Below are 24,396 nucleotides of genomic sequence, written 5' to 3'. Positions count from 1 at the left end.
AATGATTGTTGAACAAATAAGATATTTTGAATAGGTAGTGCAATTCTTGGGGTATGGGAACAAATCAATTGTGCCATATATTTCATACATTAGCCATCGTTTGAATTGTGTATGGTGAAGTGACAACTTGTCAATAGAAAGTCACTGTACAATCTTTGAAGTATAATAGCTATGGTGATTTATTAGTCAACAATAAAGTTCAAATGCTGAACGGGTTGAAATACATCATGAACATTTCAAATCTATTGGTAACTGTAAGCTTATATAGACCAGCGGTAGAATCAAAAATATTTTTTTTTAATGCACCCACCGAACACACGGCTTAATTATATATCATTGAAAAGATAAAATTGTTGACTTTAATATTAATGATGCCGTAAGCATAAGAAGTGGTCGGAATTTTGCATAATTGAGGTCAAAGGTCAACAATTGAATATTAAAATTTTTTTGTCTTTACTGTCTATTTTGGGCTAAACTTAGGAACATAAAACATATTAAACAATCAGGGGACAATATTTCATTCAACATATATGGAGCCTGTTGGGCATACCATTTCTTTTTCTAAATACGTCATTTTTAACGTTAAAATTGACGTTTTTCGTTATGTGATACATTTTGTTTATTTATGACTTCATTTAGTTTCCATACAAGGATGACCTTGAACTTTGGTAATATTCTCTTTCCATAAAAATGAAGTCTTAAGACGACTTGCTACTATACAAAAATTTAAAGTCAGGTAAAGGGGGATAAAAGTTAATTTCATTGATTTCAGTTTCAATGGTCATGATGGTTATTTCAGTAAATTTTTTACATTTTTTTTGCAGACAAAAGCTTTCATTAATATTTTTGTTGTACAATCAAAATGTATTCATATAAGGTTTATAAAATATGTTAGCATCATACCAACGTTTTTTTGACGTTTTTTAACATAAGAATGCCCGATCGTCCTATCATAATAACGGAAATAGTTTCAGTGTCAAAGTAAACTAGACGTATATTAAATCAACAGAAAAAGTGGACAAAAACTAAAAGCAAAACAAGTTTATATATGAATTAGCATTATTAAGACGTAAATAGGTCAGGTAATCAAGCATCATCATCATCTATATCGGCCAGGTGTGTATTGATGTTTTTACAAAGGTCTGATGCTTGACATTGACACAGTTCAGTACAGGACAAATTCTGTTCAAAACACACACAACTTTTACTGCAAACCGATTTTCCTTTGCATGTGCACACCAAATCTTGAAGGAAGTCAGATGACATTTGACCTTCAAACAAGACAGGTTCAAGACCACACTTTCCTTCTTTCCAACCAAACTGTAGAGGCGATCCAATAGCAGACTTGGCGATATGTGCAGTCATCCAGATTTTGGTTTTGAAAGAAGACCTAAGGACGTGCTGTTTGAAAGATGCTTCACAAGGAGGGAGTCGGACCAAGCTAGAATCTTTACATGTGGCTAGTTTCACCCGGAAACTGTTCAGATTATTATGGCAGCGTTTGGACTTTCCTTTAGGATCATAAAGCCTAGTTACGAGTTTTCGACTGACGGCTACCGAATCTTCTATATCTAATAAAGATATCTGGGACAAGTCAATGAAATGAACAGGCGTTTCTTTTAGTGCCTTTAGCATGGATTTCTTGCCTATGCCAAATAAAGACGATGTAGTATCACATCCTGTAATAGCGGGTGCAGCTGGTAGGATTTTACACAAAACTGAATTTAACGACCCACACAGCTCATGAACAGGAATGTAACGCCGACAATCCTTAATGCTAGTGATCATTCCTGTTTGAAACCACAATTCAGATATATGAGTCATCTGTGGGAAATAATGTATTAAAAGTACTAGCACGTCCGTATCCGGAGACTTTACAATAATGCGACCGTTTACATCGTTTTCCCTGTACAGTTTGTCAGCATTCAATGCATGCAGAACAATACGTGTATCTGCCTCTTCTTGTGTACTTGACAATTCACTGCAATCTGATATACCTTTGGGACTTATTATTTTCGCTATTTCTGGATTGGGAAATGATCCAGCAAGGTACAGTTTTTGTCCATCCATTAGACAACTATTTTCTTTCATATATTGCAAAGTGAATTCACCAAGAAACTTTATAAGTGACTGCTTGTTTTCACCTGAACTAAGAATTTTTTTCCAGTCTGGAATGATTCTTCCTTCGATTACTTGAAACACTTTTGGATTGAAAAATGACTTTGATCGACATTCCCGTTCAGAGCTTTTAATGGAATTTTGAATGTCATATCTATCAAAAATGTCAGCAACCACTGAAGCATATTGAAAGCAAGCAACCTGATTGCGGACAAAATCTAAAGCCAATTCACCAAATGTTTTAAACCTTTTTGCATTGATAGATTGCAATAATGCCATGCCATCTCTTATATGGGTGGTTCGGGATATATCGAATATTGGAAGGATTTGACAGACTACTACATCCTGTTCCAGTATGTGAGCTAAATCTGCCTTGCAAGTCTTGCGCATTGTACCATCGTCATGGAACATGGATGTTGGGATTGGGCCAATTGGATAGGACAGAACTTTTTCAACTGTTACATCCTCTCGACAATTTGCCAAAGCCAAGGCACGCCTAAAAACTAACTCTGGGTTGATATGCACATTAACTGTGTCACCAGAACGACACTTTAGTTTAGTTTTTTTCGTCATATCCTCGAAAGACTTTAGTTTAGAACTTGATATCGGGTTATAGAAACTTCGAGACTGCCCATTCGACAAAGAACCATCAACAAAGGATTTAACCCTCATTAATAGAATTCAATAAAGAATCTTGAACTTCTTTAGATGCGTGCATCCCAGTTGAAATGTTTATGAGAGGAACTGGATATAAGGTAACATCAAAAGGATCTGTCATTTTGTTGATGATATGATCTATCAAATCACTAACCTGTTGGTTATCTCGTGTTATTGCTGCTGGTTTCATTTCCTCGTGAGATAAATCACTCTCTATGGACAAACCAGCTCTATCACGCATTTCTGAACCGAAATGACCGAGAACATGTCTCGTTAATGTCCATCTAATCAAAGCAGATTTTTTGCGGGTTAATCCAACAATCCCCCCATGCCCTTTAGAGTCTTTTATAATGGTTTTTTTCGGTGGCCATGTCACTCCAAATGCCGTTAAAAGTTCCCTTTTTTTGGTGAATTGCAAATTCACCAGAATCAAATGCTGATTGAACTTTATGAGGGATATCAAGCATATCAAGAATATAAACCAGGGTCCATCTGGAGTAATTTGTTTTGTTGGTTATGAAGAAGTATGGCAGCATATCAGTAGTAGTATGTAAATGCAATGACCACAAACCCTCCCGTTCTGCACGAATGTTTTGGAGCATTACTTCAACCGCGTTCAGGAACATATCCCAGTACTTAAATGTCGGGGACTCGAGATATCCCCAGTTCCTGAATCTAACTGTTAATGGTAATACATGGGTGGTATACAGAATCGTTAACTCGTTAAGTACATCTTTGTAAGATTCCGATTCATCTGAAAACTTTGCTTGACATTTGGACAGCATCACCCATACATCCTTTGGTATTGCATCAATACCATCATTTTCCTCACACCATTTGAAAAACGAAGCAAACCATAAAGATCGTAATGCTTCATTTACGAGTGTTAAACCTCGAACTGATCGGTTAAACTGTTTCCCTAAGAGCATTTGGTCAACAGTGCATCCGGCATAAACACCAGAATCAACCATAAGATCCCGAAGACCTCCATTTGCCCACAATTTGCCAATACAAGCTATAAAACAAGAAAGTGTATGAAATCCACCAAGCCTCAAAATATGGGATTGAAAAACTTCTGGCATTGACCATTTCACTTGCTGCGATACTGCGTAAAGTTGTTGATCAAACGTCTGTATTGCAAAGTCCTGTCCTACTTCCCTTGACATGTCCATACATTTCTTCATTGTTGTATAAGCGGTTGACATATCGCTTGGCTTCGAGTCAACAACTGGTGCATATGTAACAAGTGTCCGACAAGGAAGTGATTCCGAGACTAGGCCATTAAACCCAGTCCAGAAGGGGATTGCTTGTTTAATTTGTTCTGGAAGTTCCATTGGAAATTTAATTACTTCTCTGAACAGAAGTTGCAACAAAACCCAAACGGAGTCTAAAGAAGCTTCACATCTTTCTGAACAAGATTGTATATCACTATATGCATTCTCACGACGGGGAGGCTCAGGACGCTCTTTTGGCTTGTTGAATGGTACACAGTTTAGCAAAGACATTGTCTGCTCGTCGACTGGTAGAGATTTTTCCTGTCCTCGTTTAACTTTAACCTGTTCAGCATGTACAGCGCTTGAATCTGTCATTTCAGTCTGCAGTTGGAAAACAGCTCTAGCCATAGAATGGAAAGTATCCTTGCCATCCACCGTTTCCGTGTTTATGTCAATGTTATCTGATCCTTCCTGGATAAGACAACCATTGGAAGACAGCGGTACAATACCGTTTGGAACTTACACGCCATTTTTGATCCTATCAATTTCATGACTTGATAAGCTTGTTAGGTAACGCCTAACCTCATCATACGAACTGCAAAACCCATGAGCATTTAATGTTTCAACTAATTATTTTGATCCAAATTCGTGATACAATTGTAATGCAAGACCAATTTGAAATGGAGTGATAACATTAGTACTCATTGAAACTATGCTTTCTGTAAGCGACATACATTTTCGCATTTTTTCTACGGTAGTATGATTTTGGTTTGAAACGGCCAGAAAAGACTTTTCATCTATTAACCAACAAATAAATTTGGTCAGGTTTGTGGGCATTGATTGAATTGACAACGGCAGAGAACATTTGGAAGGTGTTGGGTAATAATCATTGTTTAGATCAAGGCTATGTATATCACGCCTTAAAATATTGGCAGCGGTGTGTAAAATCTGTTCTTCACTTGTTGTATTTTTGGAACTTCCAATTTCCAAATCTAACTGTGCTATTTTGAGTTCAGATTTTAGCTGACTTGCAGCTTTGATTGCGTCACCGATAGATATAGAGCTGCTGAACATGATATTTGATTTACCCTGGCCTTGTTGTGGTTGTATGACAATTGAATCGCTGTAATAATTCATTAACCTATTTTGCAATTTATATGTTGTGTATTTGTCGGCATAGTCCTGTGGAAGCAAGAAACGAAATTTCTCAAGCAAGTTGGACATCATAAAAGCCTTATGCTTTACCATCAGGTCTGAATTAATTTCTGATATCAACTTCACAAATGCAGTATCGTGGTCAGAAGATTCTGCTTTTACTTTTTGGGGTGTTTTCAGTAGATATTTAGTTATACAGGCCGAATGATAAAGGGCATTTTCAGTAAAATTTTCATGTAAAACCGTTGACTCAATTTCATGATCCGAATTAATTCTAGCTGCCTCAAGTATATTCTTAATTCTGTCTTCTGATTCCACTTTGTGCAATTTAGCATCTTTTTTGTAAGTTTTGTTCTTACAAAAGATACAGGAATACCACTCTGGTCGAGTTATGATTCTAGATGTGCTTGCAGCAGGTGAAAAAATGCAAGCACCACCTATATTCTCCTCCGTTTCCATAAAATCTTGTTTATAACAAGATAGATTCTGCTTACTGGTGTAAGATTTACAACAAGATCTATGGTATTTAACATCAATATTTTCCGAAAAAAATGGTTAATATAAGACAACTCTTCTACAATCTTCAAATAGATCTCGTCTTTCCGTAGTTTAGTAGCTTCCATAAAACTAACTTTGCCCTTGTCAGTGAAAATATATAATTTTTCCGGGCTTTTAAGCTGACAAATTATGCACTCCTGCCAATCTAAGGAAGACTTCCCTCTCTTTGCACTTGTTGGGGTAAGTTTTAAAGGACTACCGAACTGTGACATTATCCGGAAAATTTTCACAACAGATCCGGAATAATTTTTAAGCGATTACTTAACACAATGTAAACAATGATAAAAAACCACTATATTACCACTCTGGGTATTAAAAATTACAAAAAAACAATGAAATCAACAACAAAGCAAATATAAAACTAGTGTAAAGACAAATATAAACCCTAAAACTGATATTAATCAAACAATTTCAATGCGAAATGCTAATCGACATTTGGCTTGTACAGTGATAGAACTGAACGGAGTGAGGATTAAACAAAAATAAACGTCCCAGACCGTAATTCCGGAATTAAATAAATGTGTAACAGATTGAGGTGTTCTATTCAAATTAAAAAAATCTTGTTAATCGAATAAGAAATGTTACAAACGAAAGTTGTTTTGTATAAAGTAAATATCGAAGTGTATATTTATGCCAAATAAACACAAATGAAGTGTTTTATAATTATCCTGTTATTAACGGAAACCGGTGAAAATCATGTTAATCACAACTACTGAAGTAAAACGGTTTTTAAAATGTTAATGGTAAATATTTTTAAAACAATTATTGACTATTTTTATCGTCAGTGATATATTCTTACATTATCAATCTAAAAAATAGCCGTAATATTGTAATTCGTAATAATAATTAACATTTTAGTGTATCAGTGAATTTTTTTTATACACTACATAACGCTCTAAAAAGCCATTTTTACGGAAATTCGACCATACGATTTTCTTACGGCATGTTTAAAATACAAGTTTAACATGTATTCTTTCATTTAAAAAAAAATTCAGGTGTGTGTTCTTTGGGTGCGTTAAACTCCTTAACTAAGCGTCTTTTCAGATTTCGCCGCTGCACTAATAATGATCTTAACCGTTTACAATGAAAAAATATTATTTCAAACTATTACAGTATCTGTTTTCATGTTGACTTTGACCTTTCACACTACAGATTGATGACCTTGGCCTATATTTATAAAGCTTCTATGTCACTAGCTGCCCTTGCCTTTTCACATGTAGAACAAAGAATATCTTTATTTTACTTGGATTTTATGATGTATCACAAGTATGAAAGTTTGAAATCACAATTGACTCTTGTACTCATTAACTAGATCTGTAGTATTTAATTATTTGTGTTATAATAAATTGCAGATGGAAAACATTATCACTGGTATTAAAGACACCAACCTTAGGTTGACCTTGGCCTTTGGTATTGGTATTCACCATGCTGGTTTGCAGGAGAGAGACAGAAAAGTTGTAGAAGAACTGTTTGTCAATCAAAAGATACAAGTAAGTGAAAGAATTTACATTTGTATTATATTGGTTTCAATGAATTACTGTGATTTAATCCCAGTGAAATGAAAACTGATAATTTCATATGTCAATTAACTGTGATAATTTCACTCCTCTGACCTCATTCAACAATGCATAGAAAAAGATATAGTTCCATGTATGTTCTTCTTTATTTCCACATCCACGATCAATGTAATAAATATCTTTTACTTGTGATCCACAACAACACTGATGATTGAATCATATGCTATGAACATTTATGAAATAATGTGTTGTTTGGCCACTTGTTGTATATTTTTTTCATATTTGAATTCTTCCATTAGTTTTTCTATAGATAATATGTATTTTCATAAGTATGTGACAGAAATGTTATTTTAGTAAACCTCTGAGCTTCTATCATATTGAAACATTATTTTTTTTTTTTAAATTATTTGACTCGCCTGTGACCTAACACTTCTTTGACACGAATCTCCACCCCCCCTCTGTGAAATAAGAAACATGAACTTGAAGGTTGTATCATTGTATTATAAGACTTCAATCTGAAGTCATCCATGATTGTATAACCATAAAATGATTAGATGTGTCTGTTATCCATGTATAATATCTTTACTGGAATTATAGATGTTATGAACTTTACTACCAGAATCCTTTGTTACTGAATAACACAAAGATAATCTTTCATGTGTACAAGAAGGGGTATGATTCAAATAAAATTCTTATTTAGAGAGAAAAGATAATGTAGAGTCTTGTTTCCTGGTTATAGTCCTAGTTGTTTATAAAAAGATGGGTCATGATTACTTCAGAAATATTCCATTATACAAATACATACAATGTTTTTTTTTTTAATTATTTCTCTGAGATAATATAGACCAAATGTTTTAAATACCTGTACTGTAAGCACCCATTATGTTTGGGTTATTGTCTCTCTTTTTCTTACTGCCTGAACTGGCCTATTGCATACCCAAGAGAAAATATATCTGGAATTCCACTGGAATCCCGGCTGGAATTTTGATGGGATTCCAATTGGGATCCCACCTAATTCCACCGGGATAAAATTTCGGGAATCCCACAAAAAATCTGAGATTCCCGATGTAAATCCTGGTTGAAATGTACTGAGATCCCACTGGGATATTGTGGGATTTCAATTGGGATCCCACTGGGATAAAATTTTGGGATCCCGATGTAAATGTACTGGGATAAAATTTTGGGACTCCCGTAAAAGAAGCGGGATCCGATATAAATCCCAGTGGAAATATACCGGGATTTTGATTGGAATATACTGGGATTCCCGGGAAAAAAAAGCGGGATCCCAAAAATAAATCCCAGCAGGATATACATGCACCAATTCAAATTGCAATGCCCCTGGGATTCCTGGGTTATTTATGCAAAAGGATACATGTCATGTTCTCCTTTCTGTAAATTAATTTGCTGTCTCTGTACTTCCAACTAGTATTGCTGAGTAAATTATGGTAACTGGAATATCTGCATGCAATCTGTTGGGAGCTCCATTTAAAAATATCATTAAATCCCCTAAGGCCACACCAATTTAATTCCTTGTTCGACGGACCCGCCCGCACCTATTTTTTTCAAAACAGAATTTTTTTATTTTTTTTATATTCCCGCTTCCCGCATCGGGAAATGTAATCGTGTCCATTTTCCGCACCGTTTTTTGTAAATATCATAAAAAGATATATACAGTCTCACCTGTATATAACGATTTTAAACATATAAGCACCCCGTTTGTGTAAATATCTGAAATAATATTTGATTCAGCATGATACACATTTATCCCAAGATTAAAGTGGGAGTGCTCCGATAGAAATATGTAACAGAGGAAAATACCAGTCAAAACAAAACATTGGTTTCCTTCCCCTTACTTATATTCTCTATCAAGAAATTTTCGTTGTTAGAATAAACTTCAAAGAACTTCGGAAAGAAATGCCTTCAACTTCAATTATATTGTATGCTGGCAATACAAAACTAATCCATACCCGCCGCATGTTTAAGCACCTGTCCTGATTGCTTCAGGGGCCTGTCGTTCAGCAGTTACAATGTAGATATCGTTTGTTGATGTTCATAAATATTATTTGGTATTTTCCCGTTTGTATATATAAATAAGATCGTTGGTTTTCCAGTTCGAATTGTGATTGCTCTATGGTCGGGTTGTTGTCACTTGACACATTCCCCATTTCCTTTCTCAATTTTACTTATAATTTTGTGTCCCTTATAGCTTGCTGTTTGGTCTGGGTCAATGCCCTGTGTTAACAGGGCTCATATGGGATCATTTTACTGTTGTAGAAAAGAAATACCAAGGATTTATATAGTGCTTCTATACAAATCAATTGAAAAACTTCAATTTTATTACTTAAAAAGAGGAGAAATACATCATATTTTAAACAACTAGAGGGGTCCACTTGTTTTAAATGATATTAAATAAAATGTGTTAAAATGGCTAAGGTCCAGGAAAATCACAAAATTCTTGGACATGTTTTTATCATTTAATACCAGATAGATATATAGTTCTTTGGGAAAAGATGAGCCCTTTTGTACTAAAAAGTGTTATTTACAAAAAAATACATTATAACTTATATTGACCCCTCATAAAAGGGATACTTATAAAATTGTTTTTAGGATGAAGAATTGTCTCATTAATTGGCACACATACATATAGCAATTCTAATTATTCAATTATATCTTGGTGAACAGGGAAAAAATCCTTCATAAATTAAAGAAATGTCAACATGGTCAAAGTACAAGTGATAAATCAAGTTTTAAAATTGTCAAAACCTACTATTTTATGTTTACAAAAAAAAAATATAGTCGCTCGCCTTTACTTTTCAAGCTTCGCCTCAAAAATTTGCAAATCAAATATTTTTTTATTAAAATTTTCAAATCGCTCGCTCGCCCCAATTTTTGAAGTCCAAAAATCCGTAGAACAAGAAATTAAATTGGTGTGGCCTAAAAGTATCAAAAAAATCCACAAAGAATCATTTGTTCAATACGTTATGAAGCAACAAATTCAATAGAAATATTATTGCATGTTTATACAGTAGATTGGAAGCTAGTCCAAATAATTATGAAGTCTTGGAAGGCTATTTTAATTTTTTTTTGCAAATTAATTACCCTCCCCCTTTTTTATCCCCTGAAGATAAATATCTAGCTACTTATTATTTTCACCAAATAAACATACACACAACTGAATAAATTTTTACCTACCAACTAGTTATGCCTGTTATGTGACAACAAGTTTATTCATTGTATATGTTAAAAATAAATATATTTTTAGTTTATGCTTTCAGACTTTCTGCGTTCTGATGTTGATTTGCTCAAATAAAAACCATAAAAATCATAGTTCCTCAATAAATTATTTTTATAATCATTATATACACATATACACATGTTAAATTAAATTATTAATGCACTTATCTGAAAACATCTGCATCGGCCTCCATTAATCAGCGTAAACAGATTTTTATGACGTTTTTACCAGTACACTAACGTCAAAGTGACAATCTCGCCCCAAATTATATCGGCCAGAAGTTGATCTGTCTCCGTAACGGTATTATAAATAAATTAAGGGTATTGCATAAAAGTATTAATTACTGGCCAGTTTTTGTCGAGCCTGCAACTTTTGTTGCAGAAAGCTCGACATAGGGATAGTGATCCGGCGGCGGCGGCGGCGGTGTTAGCTAACTTCTTAAAAGCTTTATATTTTAGAAGGTGGAAGACCTGGATGCTTCATACTTTGTATATAGATGCCTCATGTTACGAAGTTTCCGTCAGTCACATGTCCAATGTCCTTGAGCTCATTTTCATGGTTCAGTGACCACTTGAAAAAAAGTTCAGATTTTTTGTAATGTTGAATTCTCTCTTATTATAAGTAATAGGATAACTATATTTGATATGTGCGTACCTTGCAAGGTCCTCATGTCTGTCAGACAGTTTTCACTAGACCTCGACCTCATTTCATGGATCAGTGAACAAGGTTAAGTTTTGGTGGTCAAGTCCGTATCTCAGATACTATAAGCAATAGGGATTGTATATTTGGTGTATGGAAGGACTGTAAGGTGTAGATGTCCAACTGGCAGGTGTCATCTGACCTTGACCTCATTTTCATGGTTCAGTGGTTATAGTTAAATTTTTGTGTTTTGGTCTGTTTTTTTCATACTATATGCAATAGGTCTACTGTATTTGTTGTATGGAATGATTGTAAGGTGTACATGTCTAGTGGGCAGATGTCATGTGACTTTGACCTCATTTTCATGGTTCAGTGGTTATAGTTAAATTTTTGTGTTTTGGTCTGTTTTTTTCATACTATATGCAATAGGTCTACTATATTTGTTGTATGGAATGATTGTAAGGTGTACATGTCTAGCGGGCAGATGTCATGTGACCTTGACCTCATTTTCATGGTTCAGTGGTCAAAGTTAAGTTTTTGAGTTTTGGTCTATTTATCTAATACTATATGCCATAGGTCAACTATATTTGGTGTATGGAAATATTTTATGATCTTTATGTCAGTAGCGCAGGTTTCTTTTGACCATGACCTCATTTTCACGGTTCATTGCACAGTGTTAATTTTTTGTGTTTTGGTCTATTTTTCTTAAACTATAAGTAATAGGTCAACTAAATATGTTGTATAGAAGCATTGTTAGCTGTACATGTCTGCCTGGCATGGTTCATCTGACCTTGACCTCATTTTCATGGTTCATTGGTCTTTGTTTAGTTATCTAATCTTGGTTAATGTTAAGTTTATGAGACAGTTGTAATAAAGCTTTATACTTAGGACTATCAACATAATATCAATGATTATAGTATAGAAGGCGAGACATTTCAGCGTGTGCACTCTTGTTACTAAATATAAGAAAAGAATACCTTATTCATCGGCACATGGTGCATGCAGATAAGTTAGTGGCCGCATTATTTAGGACAGTATTTTCTAGGGCCGAACTCTGTTCAGTACAATTGAAAACAAAGCATGCGGTCATGATTTTACATTTTACATAAGTTGAGAAACCAACGTTTTACGATGTCGATCATTATCTTATCATTGATGCTGGACGACAACTAATAGAAACGCACTTATGGGAACTTGGGGAACATCAGAAACTCCCAAACTTGTCTGGCAAAACACCCATTGACATTTCTCGGACGCCCTGCCATTTTTATCGCGAAAATCTCGCCATTTTTCTGACTTATAAATATCTGTCAAACTGAATATTAAGTGACACTTAAAAGTGATTGGCTTCACCTGACAGCTTTGGTATCATACACATTGTTAATTAACACCAATAACCTGTACTTGATGTCATCAGAGACATATGTATACACAAACAAAACACTTACATATTTTCAACAACATAATTATGGTTCATACAATTTCCCCTTTTAACTAGACTGGGATCCCAGCTTCAAACAGTTATCCCGATTGGGATCCCGGCTTTAAACAGTTCCGATTGAGATCCCAACTTCAGACAGTTACCCTGATTGGGATCCCAGTGTCCAATATTTATCCCGTTTCATCTAGACTGGAATCCTGGCTTCAGACAGTTATCCTGAATGGGATCCCAGTTTCAGATATTTATCCCGAATGGGATCCTGACTCCAGATGCTTATCCCGGCTTATCCTGACAATATCACCGGGATTGCATTGGGATCCTGATGGATCCCGTTTTCGTTTTCTCTTGGGTAGAGAGCAGAGGTTGTTTTAAATTACATTTACAAATCAACGATTTATCTATGTCTTTGCGTTCCGTTATATCATTAAGGGGGTTTTCCCTTACTGTGTATATTTTCCCGGGTTAAGTGTTTGCACGGATGGTTTCGGTTGAGGGTATATAAGGAATGTGTGTGGGTCTGTTTGATTAATGCGACGTTTGTTACAAAGTTAGAAAGGACGTGTTATTATATATTCCAGATTGCGTAAGCTTTCTTCCTCCCCCTCCATCTAGAAATAGCTTTGTACATTTGGTGCTTATGTAATTATATAACATGGTGACATTTATACATATGTTTGATCTGTATTGTTTTTTTTGTTTGACTCGTTGATTATATAAAATTTATGCGATCTTTGTAACGAACGCACAACCCATTTTCTTATTTGTTGTTTATTTTAGTTAGATCAGAAAATATTTATTTTAGTACGAATGAAATGAGGTAGAAAAAAAATTACATAATCTACATTAAGAATTAGTGAATTCTCATTTTTTGAACAAAGACAGATAACTCTGTTTTTATACGACCGCAAAAATTTTAATTTTTTGGTCGTATATTGCTATCATCGTCGTCGTCGTCGTCATCGTCGTCGTCGTCCGAATACTTTTAGTTTTCGCACTCAACTTTAGTAAAAGTGAATAGAAATCAATGAAATTTTAACACACGGTTTATGACCACAAAAGGAAGGTTGGGATTGATTTTGGGAGTTTTGGTCCCAACATTTTAGGAATTAGGGGCCAAAAAGGGCCCAAATAAGCATTTTCTTGGTTTTCGCACTATAACTTTAGTTTAAGTGAATAGAAATCTATGAAATTTTGACACAAGGTTTATGACCACAAAAGAAGGTTGGGATTGATTTTGGGAGTTTTGGTTCCAACAGTTTAGGAATTAAGGGCCAAAAAAGGGCCCAAATAAGCATTATTCTTGGTTTTCGCACAATAACTTTAGTATAAGTAAATAGAAATCAATGAAATTTTAACACAAGGTTTATGACCACAAAAGGAAGGTTGGGATTGATTTTTGGAGTTGAGGTCACAACAGTTTATGAATTAGGGGCCAAAAAGGGGCCCAAATAAGCATTATTTTTGGTTTTTGCACCATAACTTTAGTATAAGTAAATAGAAATCTATGAAATTTAAACACAAGGTGTATGACCATAAAAGGAAGGTTGGGTTTGATTTTGGGAGTTTTGGTCCTAGCAGTTTAGGAATAAGGGGCCCAAAGGGTCCAAAATTGAACTTTGTGTGATTTCATCAAAAATTGAATAACTGGGGTTCTTTGATATGCCGAATCTAACTATGTATGTAGATTCTTAATTTTTGGTCCCGTTTTCAAATTGGTCTACATTAAGGTCCAAAGGGTCCAAAATTAAACTTAGTTTGATTTTAACAAAAATTGAATCATTGGGGTTCTTTGATATGCTGAATTTAAAAATGTACTTAGATTTTTAATTATTGGCCTAGTTTTCAAGTTGGTCCAAATGGGGGTCCAAAATTAAACTTTGTTTGATTTCATCAAAAATTGAATAAATGGTTTCTTTGATATGCCAAATCTAACTGTGTATGTAGATTCTTAATTTTTGGTCCAGTTTTCAAATTGGTCTACATTAAGGTCCAAAGGGTCCAAAATTAAACTAAGTTTGATTTTAACAAAAATTAAATTCTTGGGCTTATTTGATATGCTTTATCTAAATATGTACTTTGATTTTTGATTATGGGCCCAGTTTTCAAGTTGGTCCAAATCAGGATTCCATATCAAGTATTATGCAATAGCAAGAAATTTTCAATTGCACAGTATTGAACAATAGCAAGAAATATCTAATTGCACAATATTGTGCAATAGCAATTAATTTTCAATTGGAGTTATCTTTTTTTGTATAGAATAGTAGTTGATAATATATGTTGGAAATTTGCCAGACATGACTATGATGTCATTTTCTATTTTTATTTGCCAATAACTTTATGTAAATAACTTCATTGGAAATTTGCCAATATAAAATGTTGCTGATGAAGCTTTTTTTCCTTATCTTATCTAAAATGTTTTTAGATAATGTATGTTGGACATTTGCCAGACATGACTATGATGTCATTTTCTATTTTTATTTGCCAATAACTTTATGTAAATAACTTCATTGGAAATTTGCCAATATAAAATGTTGCTGATGAAGTTTTTTTTATTGTTTTATACAATAAACAATGTATATTCACTTTTACTACCAACCAATCTTTACCATTCAGTGATAACAAGCACTTTATTTTACATTTTAATATTTTATGATGTATTTAAAAGAGTAGTTATTGTTGCAAACTCCATTAGAAATTTGAATTGATATCAGTTTTGAAAAAAGGGAAACGGGGATGTGAAAAAAAAGGGGGGGGTTTAAATTTTTCTCATTTCAGATTTCATAAATAAAAAGAAAATTTCTTCAAACACTTTTTTGAGAGGATTAATATTCAACAGCATAGTGAATTGCTCAAAGGCAAAAAAAAACTTTTAAGTTCATTAGACCACATTCATTTTGTGTCAGAAACCTATGCTGTGTCAACTATTTAATTTTAGATTTAAAAAGTTTGAAGAAGAAATCTTTAATTGATTTGTAAAATCTTGACATTTGTTTTGTGTAAAAAAAAACCATGTAATGTCAAAAATTTGATCACAATCCAAATTCAGAGCTGTATCACGCTTGAATGTTTTGTCCATACTTGCCCCAACTGTTCAGGGTTCGACCTCTGCGGTCATATAAAGCTGCGCCCTGCAGAGCACCTGGTTACTTCTGATAACAAAAATATTCCAGGTTTCTTTGAAAAATATTATGTGAATGCTATCGAAACAAATATCAAATTATATCAAATTATCTCAATTAAGTCACATTATGAGACTTGATATTCATAAATAGTCATGTATAAACAAAATTTTATGGCTAAGTACTTCCATAATATTGAAAACATAATCCTTTTTCTGTAATATATCCAGTTGACAATTTTGATGTTCCATCCATTAAAGGAAGGTTTAGATTTATTTTGGGGGTTATGACCCGAGCCATTTGGGTAAAAAAGGGTCCAACAACAATATTTTTCTAATACTGTCTAAATTTTTATAAATTGCTTTTATCTTGCCCAATTTTTAATTGAGATTGATTCAAAGTCTTCATTTCGTAAAGGTTCTTAAATATGCTGAATCTAAACCTGTATTTAGATTTTGAATTTTGGTCCACATTGAAGTCCAAAGGGTCTAAAATTAAACTTTTGTTTAATTTCTTCAAAAATTAAATTCTTGTGGATGTCAGTTATGCACTAACCATGCATTTAGATTTTGGATATTGGACCATAATAGATAAATGTCCTATTTCAAATGAAAAGTTCTTAGATCACATTTATTCTTTGTCAAATATGAAATCACAATCCAAAATGAAATTCAGAGCTGTATCAGGCTTGTTTGCAGTGTCCTTACTTGTCGTGCTGTTCAGGGTTCAACCACTGTGGTTGTATGAATCTGAGCTCTGTGGGGAAAGTTCATATTTAATACAGTCTAGGGTTAAAGTTTAACAAGCATTGAAAACTTTGTCAAACCTTCACAGAATGTAATGAAACTTTGACAGAATCTTCTTAATGGTTAGCATGTGTAGAAAGAAGTTTGAATTTTGTATGTTTGGTGGAAGAAGACTTCAAGTCTTCTGAAGACCTATGGGGCTGACTTTAAAAGCATTGAGCCTCCGTATGCCGCATTCGTTTCTGTGTATTACAATTTCATAACAACTTAAGTTTCCTGACACCAATTTTACACATGATTAAGCATCTGAATCATTTAATTTGTAAATTAGGATTGAAAAACAATCACTATCGTAAATATGACCCTTTTATTTATGTAAATTATCAGATTTCATCTCATCCACATGAACGTTATTTGTTTACTTGTAACCGGATGTTTTTACTGTAGATATTTGTATTACACATGCATGAATTTGGTATCGGGACAACTCGCCCTGTTTACAAGTTCGCCCTTGAAGTTATCAAGGATTTGTATAATCCTTGAAGTTACAAATTTGCAATCCTGCAGACAAGAATATTTTGTTTTTAGTAAATAAAAAGGATCTATTTCTTATTAAATTGTTGTCTTTATTCGTTGTTTTCCTTTGTCATGTGAATTAGATGCCCTTCTACTTCAAATGGTTTGAATCTATTTATAAATTATTCAAGACTCAGTTGACAAGAGCAGTACGTTGCTGTTGGGAGAATTTGATTAAACTCTAAATGCTCATAGAAAAAGAAATATAATTGAAACTGAATGTACCTCCTTCTGAATAATTTATTGCAATATAAATATAAATCCCTTTTGACAAGAGAAATCTGACTTTTGTCAGAAATATTTTTTTCACATGTGCCAAGGATTTGTATTTGTATATACAAATCCTTGCATGTGCAAAGGTAATCACGTGTGGCGACCATATTGGTTTGTTTACAACTATGTGAATAAGCCTCTAGAAACCATGACCTAAACATAAATAGTCTCTGAAAGCGTAAACTTTATGCAATACTATTTTATCAATCATGATTATTTTCATAAATTTAAATTTGATTATTTAAAGAAATAAAATTATAACAATTACGATTTTAGATTAGAGATTCTACACAGACATGCTTTGATCTATTTATAACCAAATTAGTTTACCTGTGTGAAAATGTAAATAATTTGTTTACTAAAACAAGTAAAGACAAACTATGGATGGAAGATAATAATTTACATAAATACTTCAGAACATTTGATTGATTTTAATAAATATAGGATTTAAAAACTGCAAGTGGAAACAAATTTAATCATTAGCAAACATCGTGGTGATGTAACTATTATTGTAGAATATTCAATGAATATACATTCATCGTCTAATTGAATATATCGGGTAATCAGATATTTTTATTTGACAATTTGGGTATCCCATTGGCCGGAGTCTACTCTACTACCATAAATGATAAACATGATAAAGATAATAAATAGTATTTTTTTCACTAATTTATTGAAAATTTTTTTGACATAATACTGGTTGTAACATATTTAATTTTTGTATTCAGGTTGGGACCCCCCCCCCCCAAATTATGAGTGGTGTCCCTTAAATGAGGGACTGTCCCTAAAACAAGGGGTCATTTTACTATTGAAAAAAAAGAAAGATCATTTTTAAGAATTTTATTAATCTCAAAAGTGGGAAAATTCATTATATTTGGAACTTTTCTAAATGAGGGGTCAAATTAATAAAGAAGATATAAGTTTAGAAACAACAGAAAATTCTTTTGACATGTTTTGACCATTTAGGACTTAATAGATGCTTAGTTTTTGGGGAAAAGTTTCATCAAATAATATGAATATAAATTACTTTTTTTGTACTCATTTTTTACAGTGGGTTGTAATGATCTTCCAGTAAGGTAACCCCTCATTTGGAGTGTTGTTCCCAACCTGTTAAAGGTCCATCTTTGTGCATAATTCAAAATTGGAAATTTCAACAAGCATCTAATATTCTTACGCAAGAAAATAAACCCTGGTCTGCTAGCTACATGCATATCTTTTCTACCGATTTAATAACTAGAATCATGCAAACAGACTTAAGAAAAAGGCATGTAAGTTCATCATGCAAATATGACACTTTTTCTAGACGATCCAGACCGTGCAAAATACTTCGCTAAAAATTGTAACCTTTAAAATTGTTGTTGTGCACTAAAAACCCCTATGGGAACATTCAAAAGTTGGCGGGTATGTAACAAGTCTTACTATTTTTATGCTCCATTTCTGGTCTGTCCGTTCTTCCTGCTTTGGGTTATAAAGTTTATGGTCGAGGTAGTTTTTGATGAAGTTGAAATCCAATCAACTTGAAACTTAGTACACATGTGTTCCTTATGATATGATCTTCTTAATTTTACTGCCAAATTAAAGATTTTACCTAATTTTCACAGTCCACTGAACATAGAAAATGATTGTACAGATGGGAAATCCATGTACTTATGACCTTTTCTTGTTTGAAGAAAAAAGAAATACATCATAACGATAATGTAACAAAGCAGCCTGGGTTAGTTGGGCTGCTTTTATGGTAATTCAAGTTACCTTTTATTCACCTTCTTCCACCTCAGAGCTATCAGCTCTTTGATTTTTTCTGTTACTGATAAATGGACTTACTTTTTGGCAGTCAAATTTACACTTTTACACTGATAGCATTAATGTCCTTGAAACCCTTATTAATTTCCTACAGTTAGGTGTATGAGTATCAGAGTCTTGTATGAAACAATATAACTATCTGAATACACTGAATAAAAGTGCATGTTATTTATTAATGTGATTTATTTACTGTATTAAAATACAGCATTCTAAAAGTTATTCAAAGTACCAGCTCACCAGTGACTGGATTTGATCATTTTGAATTGTAATTGATTTACACCTTGTTATCTGATCATCATGCTTTGTAAAATCTAATTGTCACAACATTTAAAACAATTCATTATTTATAAGATCTTTAAATTAAATGATTTATTAAGTTTGAATAGTAAGCACCTTGTAAAAAGATATTTAAAGGAAACATCGAAGCTTAAGAATCATTTTCACATAGTTCACCACAATGGGGACAGCAAGCTCTGTCCAAAGAAGTAGGTACCAATTGGATGCCAGCTCTGTCAAGGCAGAAACACAATTCAATGGAAATGTGTGAACTGTCAGTTTTTAATGTGCAGCATTTGTAAAGATAATATACATCTTAGGATTGCTAAAGACCATAGAATTATTAATATTAAGGATATAGGTGAATTAGATTAAGGAGAAAGTTTTAACTTTAGTGACGTCCATTGTAATGAACATTCTAATCAGGTTTGCTGCTCGTACTGCAGTACTTGTAAAACAGTGGTCTGTTTGAAATGTGTGATGAAAGTGCATAATGGACATAAGTTTGTGGATGAAGAGGAATTTCTCAGTAAAAAAAAAATGTTATGGGAGGGCCACAAAAATGCAGTGAAAAAAATAGATGAACTGTCTTCATCAGAATCCAGACTGAGAAAGATAAAAGAATCTGAGGATACCACGTATAATAAAGCAAAAGAAAATATTCAGAATAGATCAACAACAGATGGGGATCATTGGTCCAAAAAACTATTAGATGAGAAAAAGCGATCAATTAATGAAGAAATTGATAGAGAATTCAGAAACTTGAAAAGAGAAAAAGAAAAGTTTCAAAAGGTCATTAATGTAGTAGATGTAATCAAAACTTTTAAAGATTTCTGTCAGTTCTTTGAAAAGTTTGATGATTTGATTATTTCATCAAACTTTGAATCTATATCAGACTGTATTAAAGGAGAATACTTAGTGAGTAAATTCAATCAGCTAAACACAAACGATTTAGATGAAAAAAATAGTTTTAAAGTCTATAAACAGTATACTACAGATATAAGAAAAATGACTATTTTAACTGAGTTATCTGATCAAACACTGTTGATAACTGACAATTCAGCAAAAGTAATTCAACGTATAAAATTTGAGGAAACCAGTGTCCAAGTGATAGCTAACTTTAATATTAAGATATTTGGCATAGCAGTGAGTCCTTCAGGTGACATACTTGTATCAACTGGTAACACACGGCTGAAAGTTTTAAATATTAAGACTGGTGAGATAACAAATTCAGTATACAAAGTAAATCCTTTATTTTCATGTAACATACATGTAACTAAAGATAATAAAGTAATTATAGGGGCCAAGTCTCTAGGACCAGCATTCCCTGCCACAGAAAGACGTGTTGTGATAGCCATGGATCGGCAAGGAAAAATTCTAAAAGATCATGAACATGACAGTAACAATAAACCATTTTTTACATACCCCGATTCTATAACTTCCACCAGTAATGGTAATATATTTGTAGTGGACTGGCTAGATGCTGGAGGTAGAGGTAGAGTTGTGGTGTTAGGACAGGGGGGCGATGTCATACAGATATACTCTGGTCATCCTGATGTCAACACAGAAAAGCATCCTTTTAAACCTAGATATTTATTAACAATGGCATCAGGAAGTATTATTGTTTCAGATACTAAGAATACATTGCATATTTTGAATAACTGTGGACAATTTATTTCCTACCATAATCTCTTGGACATTGGAATAGAAAGGTCTTATTCTCTTTCTCTGTCATTATCAGGACATTTATATATTGGATGTACCTGTAAACATGGATGTTCAGACACCTACAAGGCCAAACTTTATGAGTTGGAGTACTATGGACTGTAACAAAAGTGACAATAAATAAAATATTGAAATATATATTCCATGTTCCAATACCTTCACTTGAATGAACAGTGTTAAGATTACATTGAAATATTCCATGTTCCTATACCTGCACTTGGATGAATAATTTTTAAATGACATTGAAATATTTCATGTTCCTATACCTTCACTTGAATGATCAGTATTAAAATGACATTGTAATATTACTTTATGATATAATGCCTATTAAACAGATGATTTGCTGAAATTAGAAAAAAATTTGGATATCATAAGATCACTTAATGAAATTGAGAATTTAAAGTACATGTTTATTATTCTATTTCTATTCACAAAACAAATGTGATATTTTTTATATCTTGCTTCACAAGTCTAGTAGAAAAAGAATGTATGATTTCATACGTCTATGTCACTGACTTTGGTTAAATGGTTAAATTATAGATGGTTTTTCAAACTCTAAAATGTTTTCCTCTACATTTCACCTCAGGGAAGTCACCATTTGGATGAGATTGTAGCTGATCAACACCGTTTTATCCAGTTGAAAATTTTGATTATCAAAAGGTTCCATACCATAACAGGAAGGTTTGGATTGATTTGGGTGATATGGCCTAAGCCATATAAGGAAAAAGGGTCTAACAACAATAGTTTTTGTCGAGCCTCCAACTTAAGTTGCAGAAAGCTCGACATAGGGACAGTGATCCGGCAGCGGCGGCTACGGCTGCAGTGGTGTTAGCTCACTTTTTAAAAGCTTTATATTTTAGAAGGTGGATGACCTGGAAGCTTCATACTTTGTATATAGATGCCTCATGTTACAAAGTTTCCGTCAGTCACATGCCCAATGTCCTTGCCCCATTTTCATGGTTCAGTGACTACTTGAAATAAAAGTTAAGATTTTTTGTAATTGTTAAATTCTCTCTTATTATAAGTAGTAGGATAACTATATTTGGTATGTGCGTACCTTGCAAGGTCCTCATGCCCGTCAGACAGTTTTCACTTGACCTTGACCTCATTTCATGGACCAGTGAACAAGGTTAAGTTTTGGTGGTCAAGTCCATAACTCAGATACTATGAGCAATAGGTCTTGTATATTCGGTGTATAGAAGGACTGTAAGGTGTACATGTCCAACTGGTAGGTGTCATCTGACCTTGACCTCATTTTCATGGTTCAGTGGTTATAGTTTAGTTTTTATACGACCGCAAATTTTGAAAAAATTTTCGTCGTATATTGCTATCACGTTGGCGTCGGCGTCGTCGTCGTCGTCGTCGTCGTCGTCGTCGTCGTCGTCGTCCAAATACTATTAGTTTTCGCACTCTAACTTTAGTAAAAGTGAATAGAAATCTATGAAATTTTAACACAAGGTTTATGACCATAAAAGGAAGGTTGGTATTGATTTTGGGAGTTTTGGTCCCAACATTTTAGGAATAAGGGGCCAAAAAGGGCCCAAATAAGCATTTTCTTGGTTTTCGCACCATAACTTTAGTTTAAGTTAATAGAAATCTATGAAATTTTGACACAAGGTTTATGACCACAAAAGAAAGATTGGGATTGATTTTGGGAGTTTTGGTTTCAATAGTTTAGGAATAAGGGGCCAATAAAGGGCCCAAATAAGCATTTTTCTTGGTTTTTGCACAATAACCTTAGGTTAAGTAAATGGAAATCTATGAAATTTAAACACAATGTTTATGACCACAAAAGGAAGGTTGGTATCTATTTTGGGAGTTTAGGACCCAACAGATTAGGAATTAGGGGCCAAAAAGGGACCCAAATAAGCATTTTTCTTGGTTTTCGCACTATAATGTTAGTATAAGTAAATACAAATCTATGAAATTTAAACACAAGGCTTATGACCATAAAAGGAAGGTTGGTATTGATTTTGGGAGTTTTGGTCCCAACAGTTTAGGAAAAAGGGGCCCAAAGGGTCCAAAATTAAACTTTGTTTGATTTCATCAAAATTGAATAATTGGGGTTCTTTGATATGCCGAATCTAACTGTATATGTAGATTCTCAACTTTTGGTCCCGTTTTCAAATTGGTCTACATTAAGGTCCAAAGGGTCCAAAATTAAACTTAGTTTGATTTTGACAAAAAATGAATCGGTTGGGTTCTTTGATATGTTGAATCTAAAAATGTACTTAGATTCTTGATTATTGAAGTTTTTTTGGTCCAGTTTTCAAATTGATCTACATTAAGGTCCAAAGGGTCCAAAATTAAACTTTGTTTGATTTCATCAAAAATTGAATCCTTGGGGTTCTTTGATATGCCAAATCTAACTGTGTATGTAGATTCTTCATTTTTGGTCCTGTTTTCAAATTTCAAATTCTACATTAAAGTCCAAAGGGTCCAAAATTAAACTAAGTTTGATTTTAACAAAAATTGAATTCTTGGGCCTCTTTGATATGTTGAATCTAAACATGTACTTAGATTTTTGATTATGGGCCCAGTTTTCAAGTTGGTCCAAATCAGGATCTAAAATTATTATATTAAGTATTGTGCAATAGCAAGTCTTTTCAATTGCACAGTATTGTGCAATGGCAAGAAATATCTAATTGCACAATATTGTGAAATAGCAATTTTTTTTTTAATTAGAGTTATCTTTCTTTGTCCAGAATAGTAAGCAAGAAATATCCTATTTGTGCAATAGCAAGAATTTTTTTTAATTGGAGTTATCTTTCTTTGTCCAGAATCAACTTAAATCTTTGTTATATACAATATACAATGTATATACACTTTTTACTACCAACTGATAAATTTAAATAATCTTTACCATTCAGTGATAACAAGCAGTTTTTTTACATCTTAATATTTTATGATGTATTTAAATGAGTAGTTATTGTTGCAAACTCCATTAGAAATTTGAATTGATATCAGTTTTGAAAAAGGGAAACGGGGATGTGAAAAAAAATTTTTCTCATTTCAGATTTCATAAATAAAAAGAAAATTTCTTCAAACATTTTTTTGAGAGGATTAATATTCAACAGCATAGTGATTTGCTCAAAGGCAAAAAAAACCTTTTAAGTTCATTAGACCACATTCATTCTGTGTCAGAAACCTATGCTGTGTCAACTATTTAATTTTAGATTTAAAAAGTTTGAAGAAGAAATCTTTAATTGATTTGTAAAATCTTGGCATTTGTTTTGTGTAAAAAAAAACCATGTAATGTCAAAAATTTGATCACAATCCAAATTCAGAGCTGTATCATGCTTGAATGTTTTGTCCATACTTGCCCCAACTGTTCAGGGTTCGACCTC

General features: G+C 33.3%; 1 protein-coding gene across 1 annotated transcript in view; it reads left to right on the top strand.

The window, feature by feature from the left end:
- LOC143048723 (activating signal cointegrator 1 complex subunit 3-like) overlaps positions 1-24,396 on the top strand; it is a 223,045-nt gene that overhangs the window by 112,257 nt on the left and 86,392 nt on the right. The window contains exon 32 of the mRNA XM_076222571.1: positions 7,055-7,192. Coding sequence (XP_076078686.1) covers positions 7,055-7,192 — 138 coding nt within the window. The remainder of the gene's footprint in view (positions 1-7,054; positions 7,193-24,396) is intronic.

Source organism: Mytilus galloprovincialis, chromosome 10, assembly GCF_965363235.1.
Source record: "Mytilus galloprovincialis chromosome 10, xbMytGall1.hap1.1, whole genome shotgun sequence".
In the NCBI taxonomy this organism is placed as follows: Eukaryota; Metazoa; Mollusca; class Bivalvia; order Mytilida; family Mytilidae; genus Mytilus; species Mytilus galloprovincialis.
The sequence above is the reverse complement of the archived record's forward strand: the minus strand, read 5'-3'. Positions and strand labels throughout refer to the sequence as shown.